This window comes from Drosophila suzukii, unplaced genomic scaffold (assembly GCF_043229965.1).
Source record: "Drosophila suzukii unplaced genomic scaffold, CBGP_Dsuzu_IsoJpt1.0 scf_22, whole genome shotgun sequence".
In the NCBI taxonomy this organism is placed as follows: domain Eukaryota; kingdom Metazoa; phylum Arthropoda; class Insecta; order Diptera; family Drosophilidae; genus Drosophila; species Drosophila suzukii.
This window is the reverse complement of record NW_027255909.1, coordinates 203,283-218,121: the sequence shown is the minus strand read 5'-3', so window position 1 is coordinate 218,121 and position 14,839 is coordinate 203,283. Positions and strand designations below refer to the sequence as shown.

Sequence of the window (14,839 nt, the reverse complement as noted above, 5' to 3'; positions counted from 1 at the left end):
AACGAGGAGTTCCGAGCATCATTTTGTCCACAATTTTGCCAGAAGCTCATCGCTGGAAAGCCCTGATCATTTTGCTCGACCCCTTCAATTCCCTGAAACAACTGAACCCGTTGACGACGTTGTCGAAGCTGCTATTCATCAAATCCAGAAATCCAGCCCGCATGCACTAACCGATCCAATCATCAATAGGGTGTGTCAATCGACCCTTATTTGTTCCTGAGAGGCCTGTTTTTCAGCCTGGAATTCCCCGCGATTTTGGGATCGGTGTGCTCCAAATTTCTCCATACTATATTTTTCCTGATTGGGATCTAGTTGTGTATGCGATAATATCCCATACGGACTGGACTGTGGGTCCAGATTTAGAGTCCTCGGGACAATTGCCCATTGTTGACCGCTCTATCGGCCCCCTTATTCCCTGGTAGAAGACGGATAAAGAAAAAACACCAAGCGCAAAAATATTTAAACTCAAATGAGCACAATCTGAAAATGTATAATTTCGCAAACAATAACTCAAATCACTGAAGACCACTCAAAGCGGTTGAAAAACAAAAGGCGGAAAACTCTTTCCTGAGTCCAGAAAGCGTGACACTACAAAGCCAAGAACTAGAATGAACCAGGTCAGTTGTTGTCGCCATTCACACTGCACGATCACACCACCGCTGAAGTGTGACTGTTAAAAGAGTTCACGCTGTAGCAGCTAACTTATTTTTCATCAAATATAACCATTTTTAAATTCTAACTGCCTAAGCATGCGACCACCGCCAGCTAAGAGAACCTGGAAAAAACTTCCACTGAGTTAAGTCCTCCAGCAGATGGGCTTTGGAAAAAAATATGACAGAAGCTTGCTGAACAAACTGACTCTTTTAAAACCCATATGGCTGAACTGGAGAATCGCATCACGACCAAAATTACTGTTACGCTAGACGCTATTAACTGTGATATGTCGGAACTCATTAAAAGAGTTCAGCGTTTGGAGAGTGGCGTCGCGGAAATCCGGGTCTTGCAAGACCCGCCTAAAATCTGCATCTGAGTTTCAGAAAAATGAAAGGGTAGCTTGTGATCTCCGCCTTCATGGGGTACCATTTAATCAAGGCGAAGGTGTGTAGGCATTATTTCACACCTATTGCTTAAACCTTAAAGTTACTCCTACCCCGAGACTTCGAGATATCTTCCGGATGAAACCCCCTAGAAACGGTCATTCTATTGTTGACCCCATAATAATGATCAAGTTCGATAAACCTGAAGATAAGACCTGAAGACAACCTGATGCGTACCGTGGGTCCACTACGGCGTGAAACGAAAAGCCAGCTTGTCTAAGTTACGTTGGTATAGATTCGCCCACTCCAATCTATCTGAACGAACAGTTAACTAAAACAAATTTTTAAAACAGCCATGTACATGAATCGTCTGAAGGTCCTATCGGCTGTCTTTACTCGTCGAGCAACAGTCCACGTAAAGAAGACGGGCAGTAATAAGGTCCTATACATTGACAACATGAAGGCCCTTTACGACATTAATCCTGATCTGCATAAAACACCTGCTGAAACTGACTCAACGAAGGAAGGAGCGACACCTTATTTTTTTCGTTAATGCAGCTCGTCTAAATGTTCTAAATGTTAATTTTAAAGTATTATTAGCTCTATTTAAATTTACTTTCAATTGCAATTCGTATTTTTGTTATATTATGTATGGTTCTGTGTGCTGTTCCAGGCCTTAGCAATTCAAAATACTCATATTGTTATCACTTTTGCCTTGAATCGAGCCTAATTAAAACCTTAACAGCCATGCATTTATCAGAATTCTTTATAAACAAACAACTGGTCTGAAAGTATGTCACATAAACGCGCAAAGTTTGACTAATAAGATCGATGAGTTCAGGTACCTTTTCGAAAATTCAAAAGTCGATATCATCTGTGTTTCCGAAACTTGGTTCACGTCCGATATTAGTATTTCATATATTCGTTTTGCTGATTACAATCTGTTTCGTTCTGATAGAGTAAATCATGCCGGTAGTGTTGCCATTTTGTCCGTAAACAATTTAAATGAAAATTTATGTATCAGCAATCGTTAGAGAGTGCAATAAAATACTTATTTGTAGAAGTACGAGGAACTAATACATTCCTATTGGCTTTGCCTATAGACCAAATCGTACTACTTGCTACTCAGATCTAATTGCCAATTTGACTGCCCTAACAGGGACTTACAAAAATGTTGCTTTAACCAGTGATTTCAACAGTAATCTTTTCACTGAATCTAGTCTCTGCGCAGAACTATGATCCCTCCGACTTCGGCGAACAAATGTCACATTTCCTACCCATTTTTCAAAATCCTCACAAACCTAACTTCACGCATTTTTCGTGGATGGCGCAAGTAAAATCGTTTCATATGACCAGGTATCTGTACCACCATACTCAAACTAATTTAACTCTTTTAACTGGCAAGCATTGTATACAATTCCCAATGTTGATTCACAGTTAGAATTCTTTAACAGTAACATTGAGTTTCTAAGCCGAGTCTTCACCCATGGATTAGCACGGAAATACGAAATGCCATAAATGCGTGTGATAGGACCTATAGAAAGTGGAAACGCTACAAAACAGAATACTTGGATAAGCAATACAGTTCCTTCAGAATAGAAGTAAATAAGTCATTCTGGTTAGCTGTAAGGAAATTCTATCAACAGAAATTTAATAATGAGTCATCTGGAAAAGAATTCAGGAAGAATATTACAAGTATTGAAGTAGAAAAACAACGAGAAGAGACAGCTTGCCATATTAATGCTGGTGAATTAAATAACACACTTGTAAAATCACAACCTTAAGTACCTGATTAAACTAACAATCCGTACATTGCCAAACAACAACTGTGATGTCCTACAGTCCATGTTAAGAATAAAATCAAGTGCAATAGGTCTCGATAATATACATTCAAAATTTTTACTAGTATTTGTCCCCCGGCTACTCTTAACAAAATACACATTTTAAATACCGCAATAACATCTTCTACATTTCTAAAATGTTGGAAGACAGCCAAACTACTTCCCATACCAAAAACAAAGGGAGAATATAGACCGATATCTATACTTTCATTTTATCTAAAGCATTTAAGCTACTAGTCTCCACACAAATTAATATGTATCTTCACGATAATTGACTGTTGAATACACGACAACATCGCTTTTGGAAAAACCTTAGTTGTAAAACAGCAATCTTAAAAGTCTCATAGGATATTCGCATGAAATCTGATAATAGGGAAGTTACATTTCATACACTGCTAGACTATAGTAAGGCTTTCGACATTTTCCACTAAAATAGAAAAACTATACAATTTTTCAAGCTATAAGCTTGATAAGAACATACCTAATGGGCCGATCTCAATTTTTTGTAAAGCAGTCTGAGACCTCCGGCTTTCTATTTACTAAGCGCGGTGTCCCCCAAGGGTCGGTCCTTGGAACATTACTGTTTTCGGTCACATTACTGGTCTGGTCTAATTGTGAAGTGCAGATGTATGCTGACGATATGCAAATATGTATGTGAGCCGTCCCTATAGCTGTATATCTGAATATATATTGTATATGTATATGTATTGACGTCATTAATACTGAACTTAAAATAGTAAGCAATTGAGCAAAAAAATCCAAAAAAATCTAAACCGATTCTTCTCCACAAAATAGTCACGACCAAGGAACCGAATTACTTGTTTTCGTTCCTCAACTTTACACAGCCAACCAGAACTAATAATATAATACCAACAAGAAACCACTACTCCTCGAGAAAACCACTTCTTTGCATGGGCTGTTAAGCTTTGGAATAATTTACCACACATTTTTAAGAATTCAAGAAGTGCTAGACAGTTTCGGAAAGAATTATTATTTAAGTTAAAAAATAACTAGCCCCCAATCACACACAACTAATTATACATTCAACATTATACTTTATGCATACATACATACATGTACATTATTAGACTCAAGAAGAAGTGTGTGCAGTGAGTGAAGGTGTGGGATCCAGCGCTCCGCTGAAAATGTCGGCCAGCAGCGTCCACATACAGCGGCGCGGCTCAGGGACTCACCTGTCTCCGCACATAAAGGCACCGTGAACTCCAAAAGGCATCTAGGCTGACATCGAGATTCCTCAGGAACCAAGCGGCACCAAGGAGCATTCTCTTGAGCGATTCTAGATGGCGGGTAAATATTGTTGTTGCACCTTCTCTCCAGCTTCCCACGCTTTGCGCCGCATTACGCTCAGCTGGCCTGAGCAGTGTTGAACAACGTCAGCAGACCCAGCTGATCGTAGGGCAAGCTGGCAATAGCTCCCTGCCATGATAGACCGAGACCCTACATGTAGATGTCATGTTGGTGCGGCACCCAGCGTAGGAATGTACTGCCTACATTTGAGCGTTGCTGCTAGCTGACGACTGCTACCCGCTACGGGTTGCACTTGTCGATCGGCGCTCAGCAGTAGCATACATCTAAGGGCTGCTGCTCGAACTCCTTGGTAGGGAGTCCGGGACCGAACGAGGGACACCACTTCTGCACGGCAGAGGTCTTCCTGGTGCCAAAGGTCAAGGAGCAGACTGATTGCCAACCCCCCCGCTAACGCGGTACACCGTGAAACGGGGCTCTGGCGACCGAGTAGAGGCGGTATAACCTCCATCGGAAAGTCGTGGGGAAATTCGCGGCCACCGGTGGAAACCTCGATCCGCGCACACCGATCTTATCGCCAAAAACCCACGTAGCGTCTGACGCATACTGGGCGGCTGCGTGGTCTGCGTCTGTGCCATATTGGCCGGCAGTCACGTCACCTGGCAGCAGGTATAAAATGCAAACAACCTGGCAGTAGGATACTGGCGGCCCTAAATCCCATTCCCAACAACAAACCTGGCGAGACGGTGGCGAACTTGGCCGTATCGACAGTGAATGCACCAAGATTAAGCAGGAGGAACGAAGACAAAGGTACGGAAGCAGCCGGAGCGTTCAAGAGCAGCTCGAAGCTTCTTAGGTCACCAGTCCAGGAAAAGCCCGCGGGCCAGCCGTCCACGCGGGAAGATGATAAGTTGCAGGACGCGGCCAAGCGCCAAAGAGACCCAGGCAGCCCAACCGGTGGGCAAAGAACTGCCTCTGCTAAGAGGCCCAAAGCGGACCAGGAGCTCACTGGACCAGAACAGCTCGCGGAGATTCCCTCCAAGAAGGTGCAGTGATCTTCTTCAACCGAGTTGGAGACTCCCACCGGCAAAAAGAGCCCACGGAGTGCAACAAATGCAAAGGCCCTCTCCGAAACAGCGAGAGCAAGGAGCAACAGACTCCGGTTTGTCTTCAAAAGGACAGCGCCGCTCAAACGGAGTTCTGGCGAAACGCGACACAAGGCCCCATGGTCACCAGCGCGGCGCAAACAGACCCGTGGCGAAGGCTATGCCAACCCGGCACGGTTCTAGACGGGGGAGAGCCCCCGACTCCACCAGCGCAATCGTCTGCGCGAAGAGCTCCTTCGGGATCCCAGCAGAAAAAGAGGAGAAATCCAGAGGAGCATGCCAAAAACCGAGGCCCCCGAGAAAAAACAGCCGCGGGAGGCAGCGCTGGAAAGGACGATGGAAAGGACGCGACCACCGCCTGGAGAAAGGCTGCTCCAAAAAAGCGGGCGCGAAAGCCTCACCGCCCGGACGCCCTTATAGCGGAGGCAAATGGCAAGACCTACAGCGAAGTCCTAGCGATGGTAGCCCGTAGGGTCGACGGCAAGCTGCAAAGCCTCAGCACCCGTGTAAACAAGGTCAGGCGCACTGCGAACGGGAACCCTCTTCTGGAGCTCAACAGAAGCGAGGACACCAGCACGGAGGCAATAAAAGAGAGAATTGAGGCGGTTCTAGGAGAAGCGACTGCGGTGCGAGCGCTATCCGAAAGCGCGAGGACAAGGACGGTGGCGATGAGCCGTGAATGCCGAATCGGTCAAATTAAGGAGTCTACGTCCGTCACACAGAGACACCCAGACGGCAGTGGTTGGACTGCCCAGCAGAGACGCAGAAGCGGTTCTCTGCAAGGGTAAAATAAAGTTAGGATGGTCTATCTGCAAGGTGAAGGAGACGGACTCGCAGCCCAGGTGCTACAAGTGCCTAGAGATTGGGCACATTGCCGTAGCCGTAGCCAAACCCCGCGAACGGAAGTGATCCAGATAAACCTGAATCACTGCCGGGCTGCGCAGGACTTACTCCTGTGAACCCTACAAAGTCAAAGACGACGGCGACTGGATAACGGACACATCGGGCAAGGCCGCGATATGGCTGTGCAAAAGAAACGGCAAATCTGGACGTGCACAAGGGCCCGGGTTTCGTCCGAGCTCGTATAGGCGAAATGTGGGTCTACAGCTGCTATCTAGCACCTAGCCTCTCCACGACGGACTTTAGCCATGCCTTGGACACGATCGCCTTTGACGCAAGGGGCCGTTACCCCGATATCATCGCAGGCGACTTCAACGCGTGGGCCGAGGAATGGGGATGCCCCAGCAGCAACATAAGGGGGCACACCCTACTCAATGCCTTTGCAACGCTAGGCGTTACGCTGCTAAACGAAGGGACGCAGGAGACGTTCAATCGGGCTGGTGCTGGGTCTATCATAGACCTCATATTTGTGAGCTCCGCGTTAGTTCGGCGCTCTCACTGGAGAATCGGCGACTTCTTCACGGCCAGCGACCACGAGGCAATCCTGTGCACAGTGGGCACACGGCCAGGACCAGGAACCCGCAACAGAGCAGTCAAGGGCTACCGCCAGGAGACGCTAAACGCCGAGGCGATGAGCAGGTGCCTCGCCGACATGCACTGCTCCACGGAAGCAGACGCAAACACCAACGCGGACGCGATAGCAGCATGCTTGGAGGATGCGTGTAGGACAGGGATGCTGATGCGCAAACCATACAGTAGAGACCACGAGCCGGTACCTTGGTGGAACTCGGAGATAGCGACCCTCAGAAAGACCTGCCTCAGAGCCAGAAGAGCTCTTCAACGGTCAAGAAGGACCGACAGGGCCGAGGCCGCACACGACGCCTTCAATCAAGCACAAACACAAACTTTGGTGATATATGGTTTATAGTTTGGACGCCTTATCCTGATACTCCGAATGGATGACGTAAAATCGCAAACTAAAATTGACCTAAATATCTATGTCTACCTTGTCAGCCTTACTGAGTTTGTATCCACTTATACCCTGAATTAATAAAGGTCGGTTAATCCAATTTTGAATTAAACTTCGCATATCCGTTAATATCATCCAGAACTTAAAAGGGACAGACTCAGTTTAGCATGACTATTTGCAAAATACTATTGTTTTTGGGTGGGATTGGAAGAGCTTTATTTGCGGTATCTAAAACCTTAATTTTTCTCCTGGTTTCAAAGGCCTCACGTTCGGGCGCCAATTATGTAATGTGGGTGGTTTCCCTGTGTCAAAAAAAAAGTAAGATGTTGTAGAGGAAACAGCTAAAAGCTATTGATTTCGGACGACACAGACGATCGACAGGATTTCGAGAAGTGTACCTCTTGCTGTGCTCAAACTAGCTCGCCGGATTGTCGTGGGGTCTTTGTACTCTCCTATATGCCAATCGATCCCATTAGCATAATATTTTAGGTACACGTATGACTGCGAATTTATGACTATTAAAAGTTGTGGGATTGGCAAATATAATAACTGTAATCGGCTATCGACTATAGCCAAGTGGTGTTTCGTTTTTTCAGACTTGGAATTAGATGTTAGTTATCCCATTTCTTTACCCTCCCTTCCTTTATCATATTCTATGTTAATATGACCCTTTTAAAGGTTCTAGTTTTAAGTCATATTAACACTGCCCTACACATACTCTACTCGGGACGAGTAAATAAAGAAATTAGGCGATCATTTTAATGTTAAGAGTACATTTTAATAATTCAAACAAGTGTCAAAACTATTCATAGTAATTCTCACAGTTTTCCAATATTGTTTTTAGCGTATATAATTTTATATTTATAAAGAAAGAAAAATAGTTATAAGCTAAGTTATCAAAATTTAGATGAACTAAATAGTTGTACGATAGTATGTATTTAGGATATTAGGATTTCATTTTTTGTATCTTTAGTTAAGAATGGGGCGCAAGTATATATATAATTTAGAGGATTTAATTCATTTTTTTTTTATTATTCTTACTGTAACTCACTCTTTACTTTTTGTATCAATTTCCAAGCGTGACCGTTGAGCTCAAGGATGACGGTGGTTGATGAGTGCTGTATTAGGGAATCAAAAAGATTTATAAGTAAAACAAGGCCTACTCTTAACTAGAAATATACTTCATTATTTTGTTTTCATACCCTTATTCACGTACCATCCTCGACACTATACTTAAGTTCAAAATTAACGTAAAGGCTAACAATCTAAATATTATTTATAAAAGAAAAAAAAAAGTCTCGAACAGCAGTCCATCTTTAGCAGCAACAGTTTTAGAGCAACTGCCTTGCGCATACAGCTTCGATTTTAAAGCCACTCCCGTAGCCACATTGGCACAGTTTGAGAGGCGGCGATGTGTTGGCCAAAACTGATTTTAGCGAAGCGTGATTGTCATCCGGGTTCCCTGAAGACGATCAGGAGTAGTACAGGTCACAATTATGGGGTCATTGGAGCACTATTTCTTCTTGTTAGTGGGGTTGCTCTGACGGTTTATGTAATCATGACCACGTGCAGCTTACGACCTTTGATCCGGACCTGGATCCGGCGTGAAGAATAAGCCTCTCCGATAGCTTGGGGTCTGCGGTTCCACTAGCCAATAAAACCAGGTTTAGTTGTTTCCAATTAAAAGTCCCCCGTCGAAAAGTATCAGGCCCTCAAAGGGGTCAGGCGAGTACACGGCCTTAGACGGCAACTCCCGAGTAGGAAAGATCTTTGGTTTTTAATCCCTTTTAACCGGTAAGGTGATGCGAACGATTATTCGGATTGGAGTATTAAATAATAGATTCCGGGTGACACGAGGTTGCTTTATGTAATGGATTTTGGACAACTTGTGTTCGCACTTGTGTTCGCAATGACTCGATCGGCGGTAATGAATTTGTCTTTTGTCGCTTAAAGAAGTTTTGGGCTCGCAACCGAGCTTTTGAGAGTTCGTGCAGAGCTGCCGACACCGAATTACTCAAGCCGGGGCGATAACGGAGGAATCATACGATTTTCTACCTGCTTATTGCTTATCTATCATATATGAGCGTTTTCTCGATGCACTCTTGCAAGGCGAAGCTTTCTGCATATGAACCATAAAATGTCTTATACTTCAGAAGTTTCACTCAATGGAAATTATAAAGAGAACATTAAGAGCATAGGTATTTGTACTTTCTATTTAAACTGACCACTACATATCTCTGATAAAATTGCTATGTCTATGTAGTTGTTTACTAAGAATAGTTCTAGTAATGTTTTGTTATTATTAGCAGTTAAGCTCTGAATATTATACTGTACGATTTTTATTGTCATTTAAATAATGTAATTTTATGTTTTATTCAAGAGCTGGATTGTCCAAGAAAGGTTGACTAGAGGGTGAGGAACTAGGCGGATTAGAATGAATGTGAAAAACTTTTCGGTTAGAGTGTACTCTTGTTCACGAAGAGCAGCTTTTCAGCTGATCATAGCGTCGCGTGAATTTTTCTCTTCGTTTTTCTTGCTAAGAGAGTTCTTAACAACCTTATTAAAAGGGTTTTGTGCAAATATTTGTTGGGTAGCTATTTTGGTATTATTTTGTAACACTGGAATGGCCGATTTTCTTTGCCATGTTGGCTGGGGGAAATGGTTTAAGTCGTTGGTGTCGACTTCATCTAAAAGTTGGAAGAGAGAGGGGTATCTAATCTTCGTTTCATTTCGTGATAAATTTTCAAGAGTCATACATTTCTGGATAGCGTACGCTCCCTTACGAGCAGGGCACTCAAGAGAGGTGGCTGAGTGATTTTGTTTGCAGTTGGTACAAACGAGTTGACTACATTGTTGCTCTCTTGAATGCGAAAGAGAACATTTACTGCATTTTTGCTCAGTTTGTTTACAATGTTGAGCAAAATGCTTAAATCTAAAACAACGAAAACATTGACTAAAAGGAACAAATGGACTAACATTAATTTTAGTGTACAGAAAGACAATCTCGTTGGGAATTTGAGTGCCTTTAAACAGAATCTTAACCCTAGGAGTGTTGTTAAAAATATCCTTGTTGTCTCGGTCCTTAGTCTTCACACGAATTATTTCTTGTATAGGTACTGGAGAAGATATGTACTCCTTAAGTTCAAAGTCGGAAAATTTTGTCGGAATATTAAAAATAATACCCATTTTAAAAATGAAATGCTTAAGAATTTTAGGTTCGTAACCATTATTTTTAAGATTAGAGGACAGGATGCTATTAGCTGCCGTTGCTGACTTGCACTCAGCCTTGCAGCGCCCATAACCAATCTTATTTACAGAAATACTTTAATATTTAATTTTAGCAAGACAGCATTTATTTCAAGTGGATTTATAGGAACTCTTCTAGGTCGATTTTCGCCATTGGTTTCACCAATTTTGTCTATGTAGACCACAAAGGGTCCCCTGTGAGCGCTGCTGTACGAGTATCCGTTGTTTTCCAAATTTACACTTTCTCTCTTCTCTTCTTTGCTAGCAGGATCCGTTATAGCACACCCACTTAATTGGCTGGTTGGACTCGGATGACTTACAGGGTCATTGACTTCTTTCATCTCAACTTCTTCGCTTTCCGATTCCACTAAATTCTTATCCGTAGGTTTTTTCTTATTATTTAAGGACGATATTTTGGGCTTTTAACGTTGCTGAACTCCGAGTAAGGGTTTTTACCCTGGGCCTAGGAGGAGGCCAATTTTCTTGGAGTAACTTTACCCGTAATTGATTATTTATTTAACCAATAACAATAAACAAATATTTATAAACAGTATTTAAACGTATACCTTTCGTTATATTTTTGTTTTGAAAAAAACAGAAAAAGTACGATCGGTTAGTATCACATACTGCTCAAATACCTCCGTTGCACGCAACAGTCAGCACGCGAATGAAGACTACATGATTGACATGCAGACGATGGTCCGCGAACACATACGGCTTGGAGTTAGACATGATTCCCCGAGCGATGCCTGAATTGCTTAAGGGAAGGGCTCTGAAGTGGTTTATCGCCAACAACAAACAATGGAAAACAAACAATGGTTTATCGCCATCAACAAACAATAGAAAACCTGGGCGGAGTTCAAAGATAGTTTCCACACATACTTTCTGCCGAGAGACTTCTTCACCAGGCTGCCGGATCAGGTCAGGCAACGGAAGCAGGGCTTCAGCGAGTCGTTCAAAGACTACATGATTGACATGCAGACGACGGAGACTTCATTATTCCGCGAAAGATACCCCAAGGATCATCAAGGAAAACTGCACCCCAAGTCTAAGGATCCTTCTTAGGGCGTACAAAGTGTCGGACTTGGACACGCTGATGATATTAGCAGATGAGTATGAAGAACTCGAAAAGGAGCGGGAAGCGTACGCGCAAGAAAACAAATTCTCGAAGACCAAGTCGGCATCACCAATGCATGTAACATGCAGAAGATGCGAAGAGACAGGAACCCAGGACACACGGGGAAACGACCAATGGTCGCCACATAACCGAGTCCCACGGCAGCAGGCAACAGGAGCACCACGCGGAGGCCAATGGACACCACCACAACAGCAACAGATGCAGCCGGCAAACACTGTTTGGAGGCCACCAACTACAACACAAACGTGAAACGACACACATCACAGACCCCCAGGAGGCCTGCCGAAAGTGCGGCGGTCATGGACACTGGGCGCGGGGATGTCTGCGCCAACGCCTGTTGTTCTGCTGGGTGTGCGGGAGAGTAGGAGTCAGGATCGTCGAATGCTGCCAGCAGGCGGGAAATGCCCAGCGATCTCAGCCGCAGAGAGGCGAGCGGGGGTCGCAATATGCTACCTCTCCAAACTAACGGGAAAGCTGATCGAGGAGGAGCAGCATACACATACAAAGCCACAATCAACACCGGGGCAACAGCAAGCTTTATAAGCAAAGAACTGGCGGACAACCTGGTTGCTCTCGGGAAGATCACGAGGCTACGACGCCAAGTTAGGTTGGCAGACGGGAGATGTGGCGGAATCGATGAGCAGCTGGAGGTGGAAATCGCGATCGGGAACAAGCGACTGAGCATGAGCCTGCAGATACTACCAGGGGTAGTGAATTCATTGGTGTTGGGATGGAACTTTCTAACACAAGTCGGTACCGAGATTAAGTGCGCTGGACACGAAGTGATAAAACCGGCCAGGAATCGACACAAGGGATGGCTCGAGGAGAAGCTATCGGTGGCAGTCGTACAACGGGCAAGCGAAGATGACGACACGACGAAATTTTTGGAGGCAGAGCTATCGAGTTTCAGCAGCATGAAGGGAACTTCGAACATGGCAGAGCATCAGATCACGATGAAAGACGACAAACCAATAAAGCAGCGATATTACCCCAAGAATCCGAAAGTTCAAGGGGAGATCAATGCGAAGGTGGACGATCTTCTCCAGATGGGATACATAGAACACTAAACAAGCCCATACAGCTCTCCCATCGTGATGGTTAAAAAAAGACGGCCAATGCGTCGACCTTAGGCAAATCAACGCCAAGTCGATAAATGATGCCTACTCGATGCCCCGAATAAATTATATTCTCGACCACCTGAGAGAAGCACGGTACATCAGCAGCTTGGACCTAAAGGATGGGTACTGGCAAATCCCACTGAAAGCAGGCAGTACACGGCGTTTACAGTGCCGGAGAAAGGCTTATTCCAGTGGAGAGTAATGTCATTCGGACTTCATTCGACGTCTGCGACCTTTAAACAAGTGCTGGACCGGGTGATCGGTCCCGAAATGTCGCAGAACGCATTTGCTTACCAGGATGACATCATAGTGATCGGGTGCTCGCTGGAAGAACACAAGGCTAACCTGAAGGCAGTGTTCCGACGGCTAAGGGAGGCAAATCTGGAGTTAAACCCGGAGAAGTGCCAATTTTTCAGAAAGAGCTGTTGTATCTTGGTCATTGAGTGACTAGCAAAGGAATAGGCACGGATCCGGTAAATGCAGCAGCAGTAAGAGAGCTCCGACAGAACTTGGGCGTAACATCATCGTCGGAGATCCCGTACTGGCGTGCCCGGATTTCGACAAACCATTCATATTGCAAACTGACGCGAGCGACTACGGCATCGGGGCAATCTTGACCCAGAAAACTGAACGAGGCGAAAAAGGTAATCTCTTACTCGAGCCGAACGCTCAACGGCGCGGAGAAGAATTACTCAACGACCGAGAAGGAATGCTTGGCAATCGTCTGGGCGATCCGAAAGCTTAAGCCGTATCTGGAAGGTTACCACTTTAAAGTAGTAACCGACCACATGGCGCTGAAGTGGCTCAACAGCATAGAGAGCCCTTCAGGGAGGATCGCCAGATGGGCCCCGAAGTTGCAGCAGTACGACTTCGAAATAGCGTACAGGAAAGGACAACTCAACGTGGTGGCAGACGCTTTGTCAAGGCAGCCACTACCGGAAACGCTTCGAGGGATCAAGGAGACGTCGGCGGCGGAAGCTTCTGAAGCATGCAGCTGGATTCTGGAATTTCGCGAATAGATAAGGACCCAGCCGCAAAAGTATCCGGACTACGTGATGGAGGGTAACACCCTGTACAGGAATATACCTCACAGAGCGGGCAGCGAGGATGTCGCAACATGGAAGATGTGCGTCCCGAAAGCTCTACGGGAAACGGTTGGCCATGTAGGAAGCCGAAAGACAATAGCACGTCTGGCAGCCCGGTATTACTGGCCAGGAAAGCACAGAGACGCCTGAGCCCACGTGCGAGGATGCGAGACATGCATGAGATTCAATCCGAATCAGATGCAAATGGCTGGGAAAATGCTGACGCAGATGCCAGAGGAACCATGGGCTACGCGTTCGAAGCACGGCAACCAAATGCTGCTGGCATTGATAGACCGGTTCTCCAAGTGGACTGAGTTGGTGCCCGCAATGGGGAGAAGAATCCGATGAAATGTTCTAGACATGAATTATTTGCGACGGCACAAGAGGTGCATTCATGGTAACCGATGAGCGGACCAAGAAACCAACACGCCATATCTGTCTTAAAACAGTGTGTAAAAATTCCAGCCCCAAACGGCAAATGCGTACCCATAGTCGTGAGACAAATCCAATGAAATGTTCTAGACATGAATTACTTGCGGCAGCAGAAGAGGCGCATTCATGGTAACCGACGAGCGAAGAGAAATAAATGCCAAAAGTGCAACTCACTACGGGTAGAAAAGCCCTGCTGCAAACGATGGTCAAACGCTGTTCAAAGCCGCTGGGGCCATTGTACTTGGGGTTAAGCAAAACGAACGGCATAGGCTGGAAGGAGCTGAGAAAGTAAAATGGAAAAGACAGATCAGTTAGAAGCTGTGCGGGAGATGGAAAGTTGCAAAATCACCTTTTGCCGATACTTGCCAGGGAAGGGGGCGCCTCGATAGGCGATCGATTGGCACTGGACGATAGTGCGATCGATGGGCACACGAAAATGGAAATATCGGCAAAAGGTTGAAATATCGCAACGAGCAGGTGGCAACGCCGCACCGTCGGTATCGATAGTCGCAGAAACATCGATCACGCACGGATGGTGTGACCAGGCGGAGGATCCGTGGAAAGCAGCGGGACGCAGCAATGAGCGGCGAGCTGGGGATCGATAGCCCATGAGTATCGATGTCCCAGTGGAAGTATGGGAAATATCGGCGCGGGAGATTTCAAGTTGCTACGAGGAGGATGACCAGCGCTGTAGAAACTG

At 45.3% G+C, this 14,839-nt stretch overlaps 1 protein-coding gene across 3 annotated transcripts in view; it reads right to left on the bottom strand.

The window, feature by feature from the left end:
• Positions 1-14,839, bottom strand: part of LOC139354775 (serine/threonine-protein kinase GE16371) — a 135,422-nt gene that overhangs the window by 41,025 nt on the left and 79,558 nt on the right. The window contains exon 6 of one of the 3 annotated variants that reach the window (XM_070999021.1): positions 3,459-3,557. The exons of the other annotated variants lie outside the window; for them this stretch is intronic. Coding sequence (XP_070855122.1) covers positions 3,474-3,557 — 84 coding nt within the window. The 3' untranslated portion in view covers positions 3,459-3,473. Of the gene's footprint in view, positions 1-3,458; positions 3,558-14,839 lie in introns of those variants that run through there. 3 annotated transcript variants of the gene reach the window in all.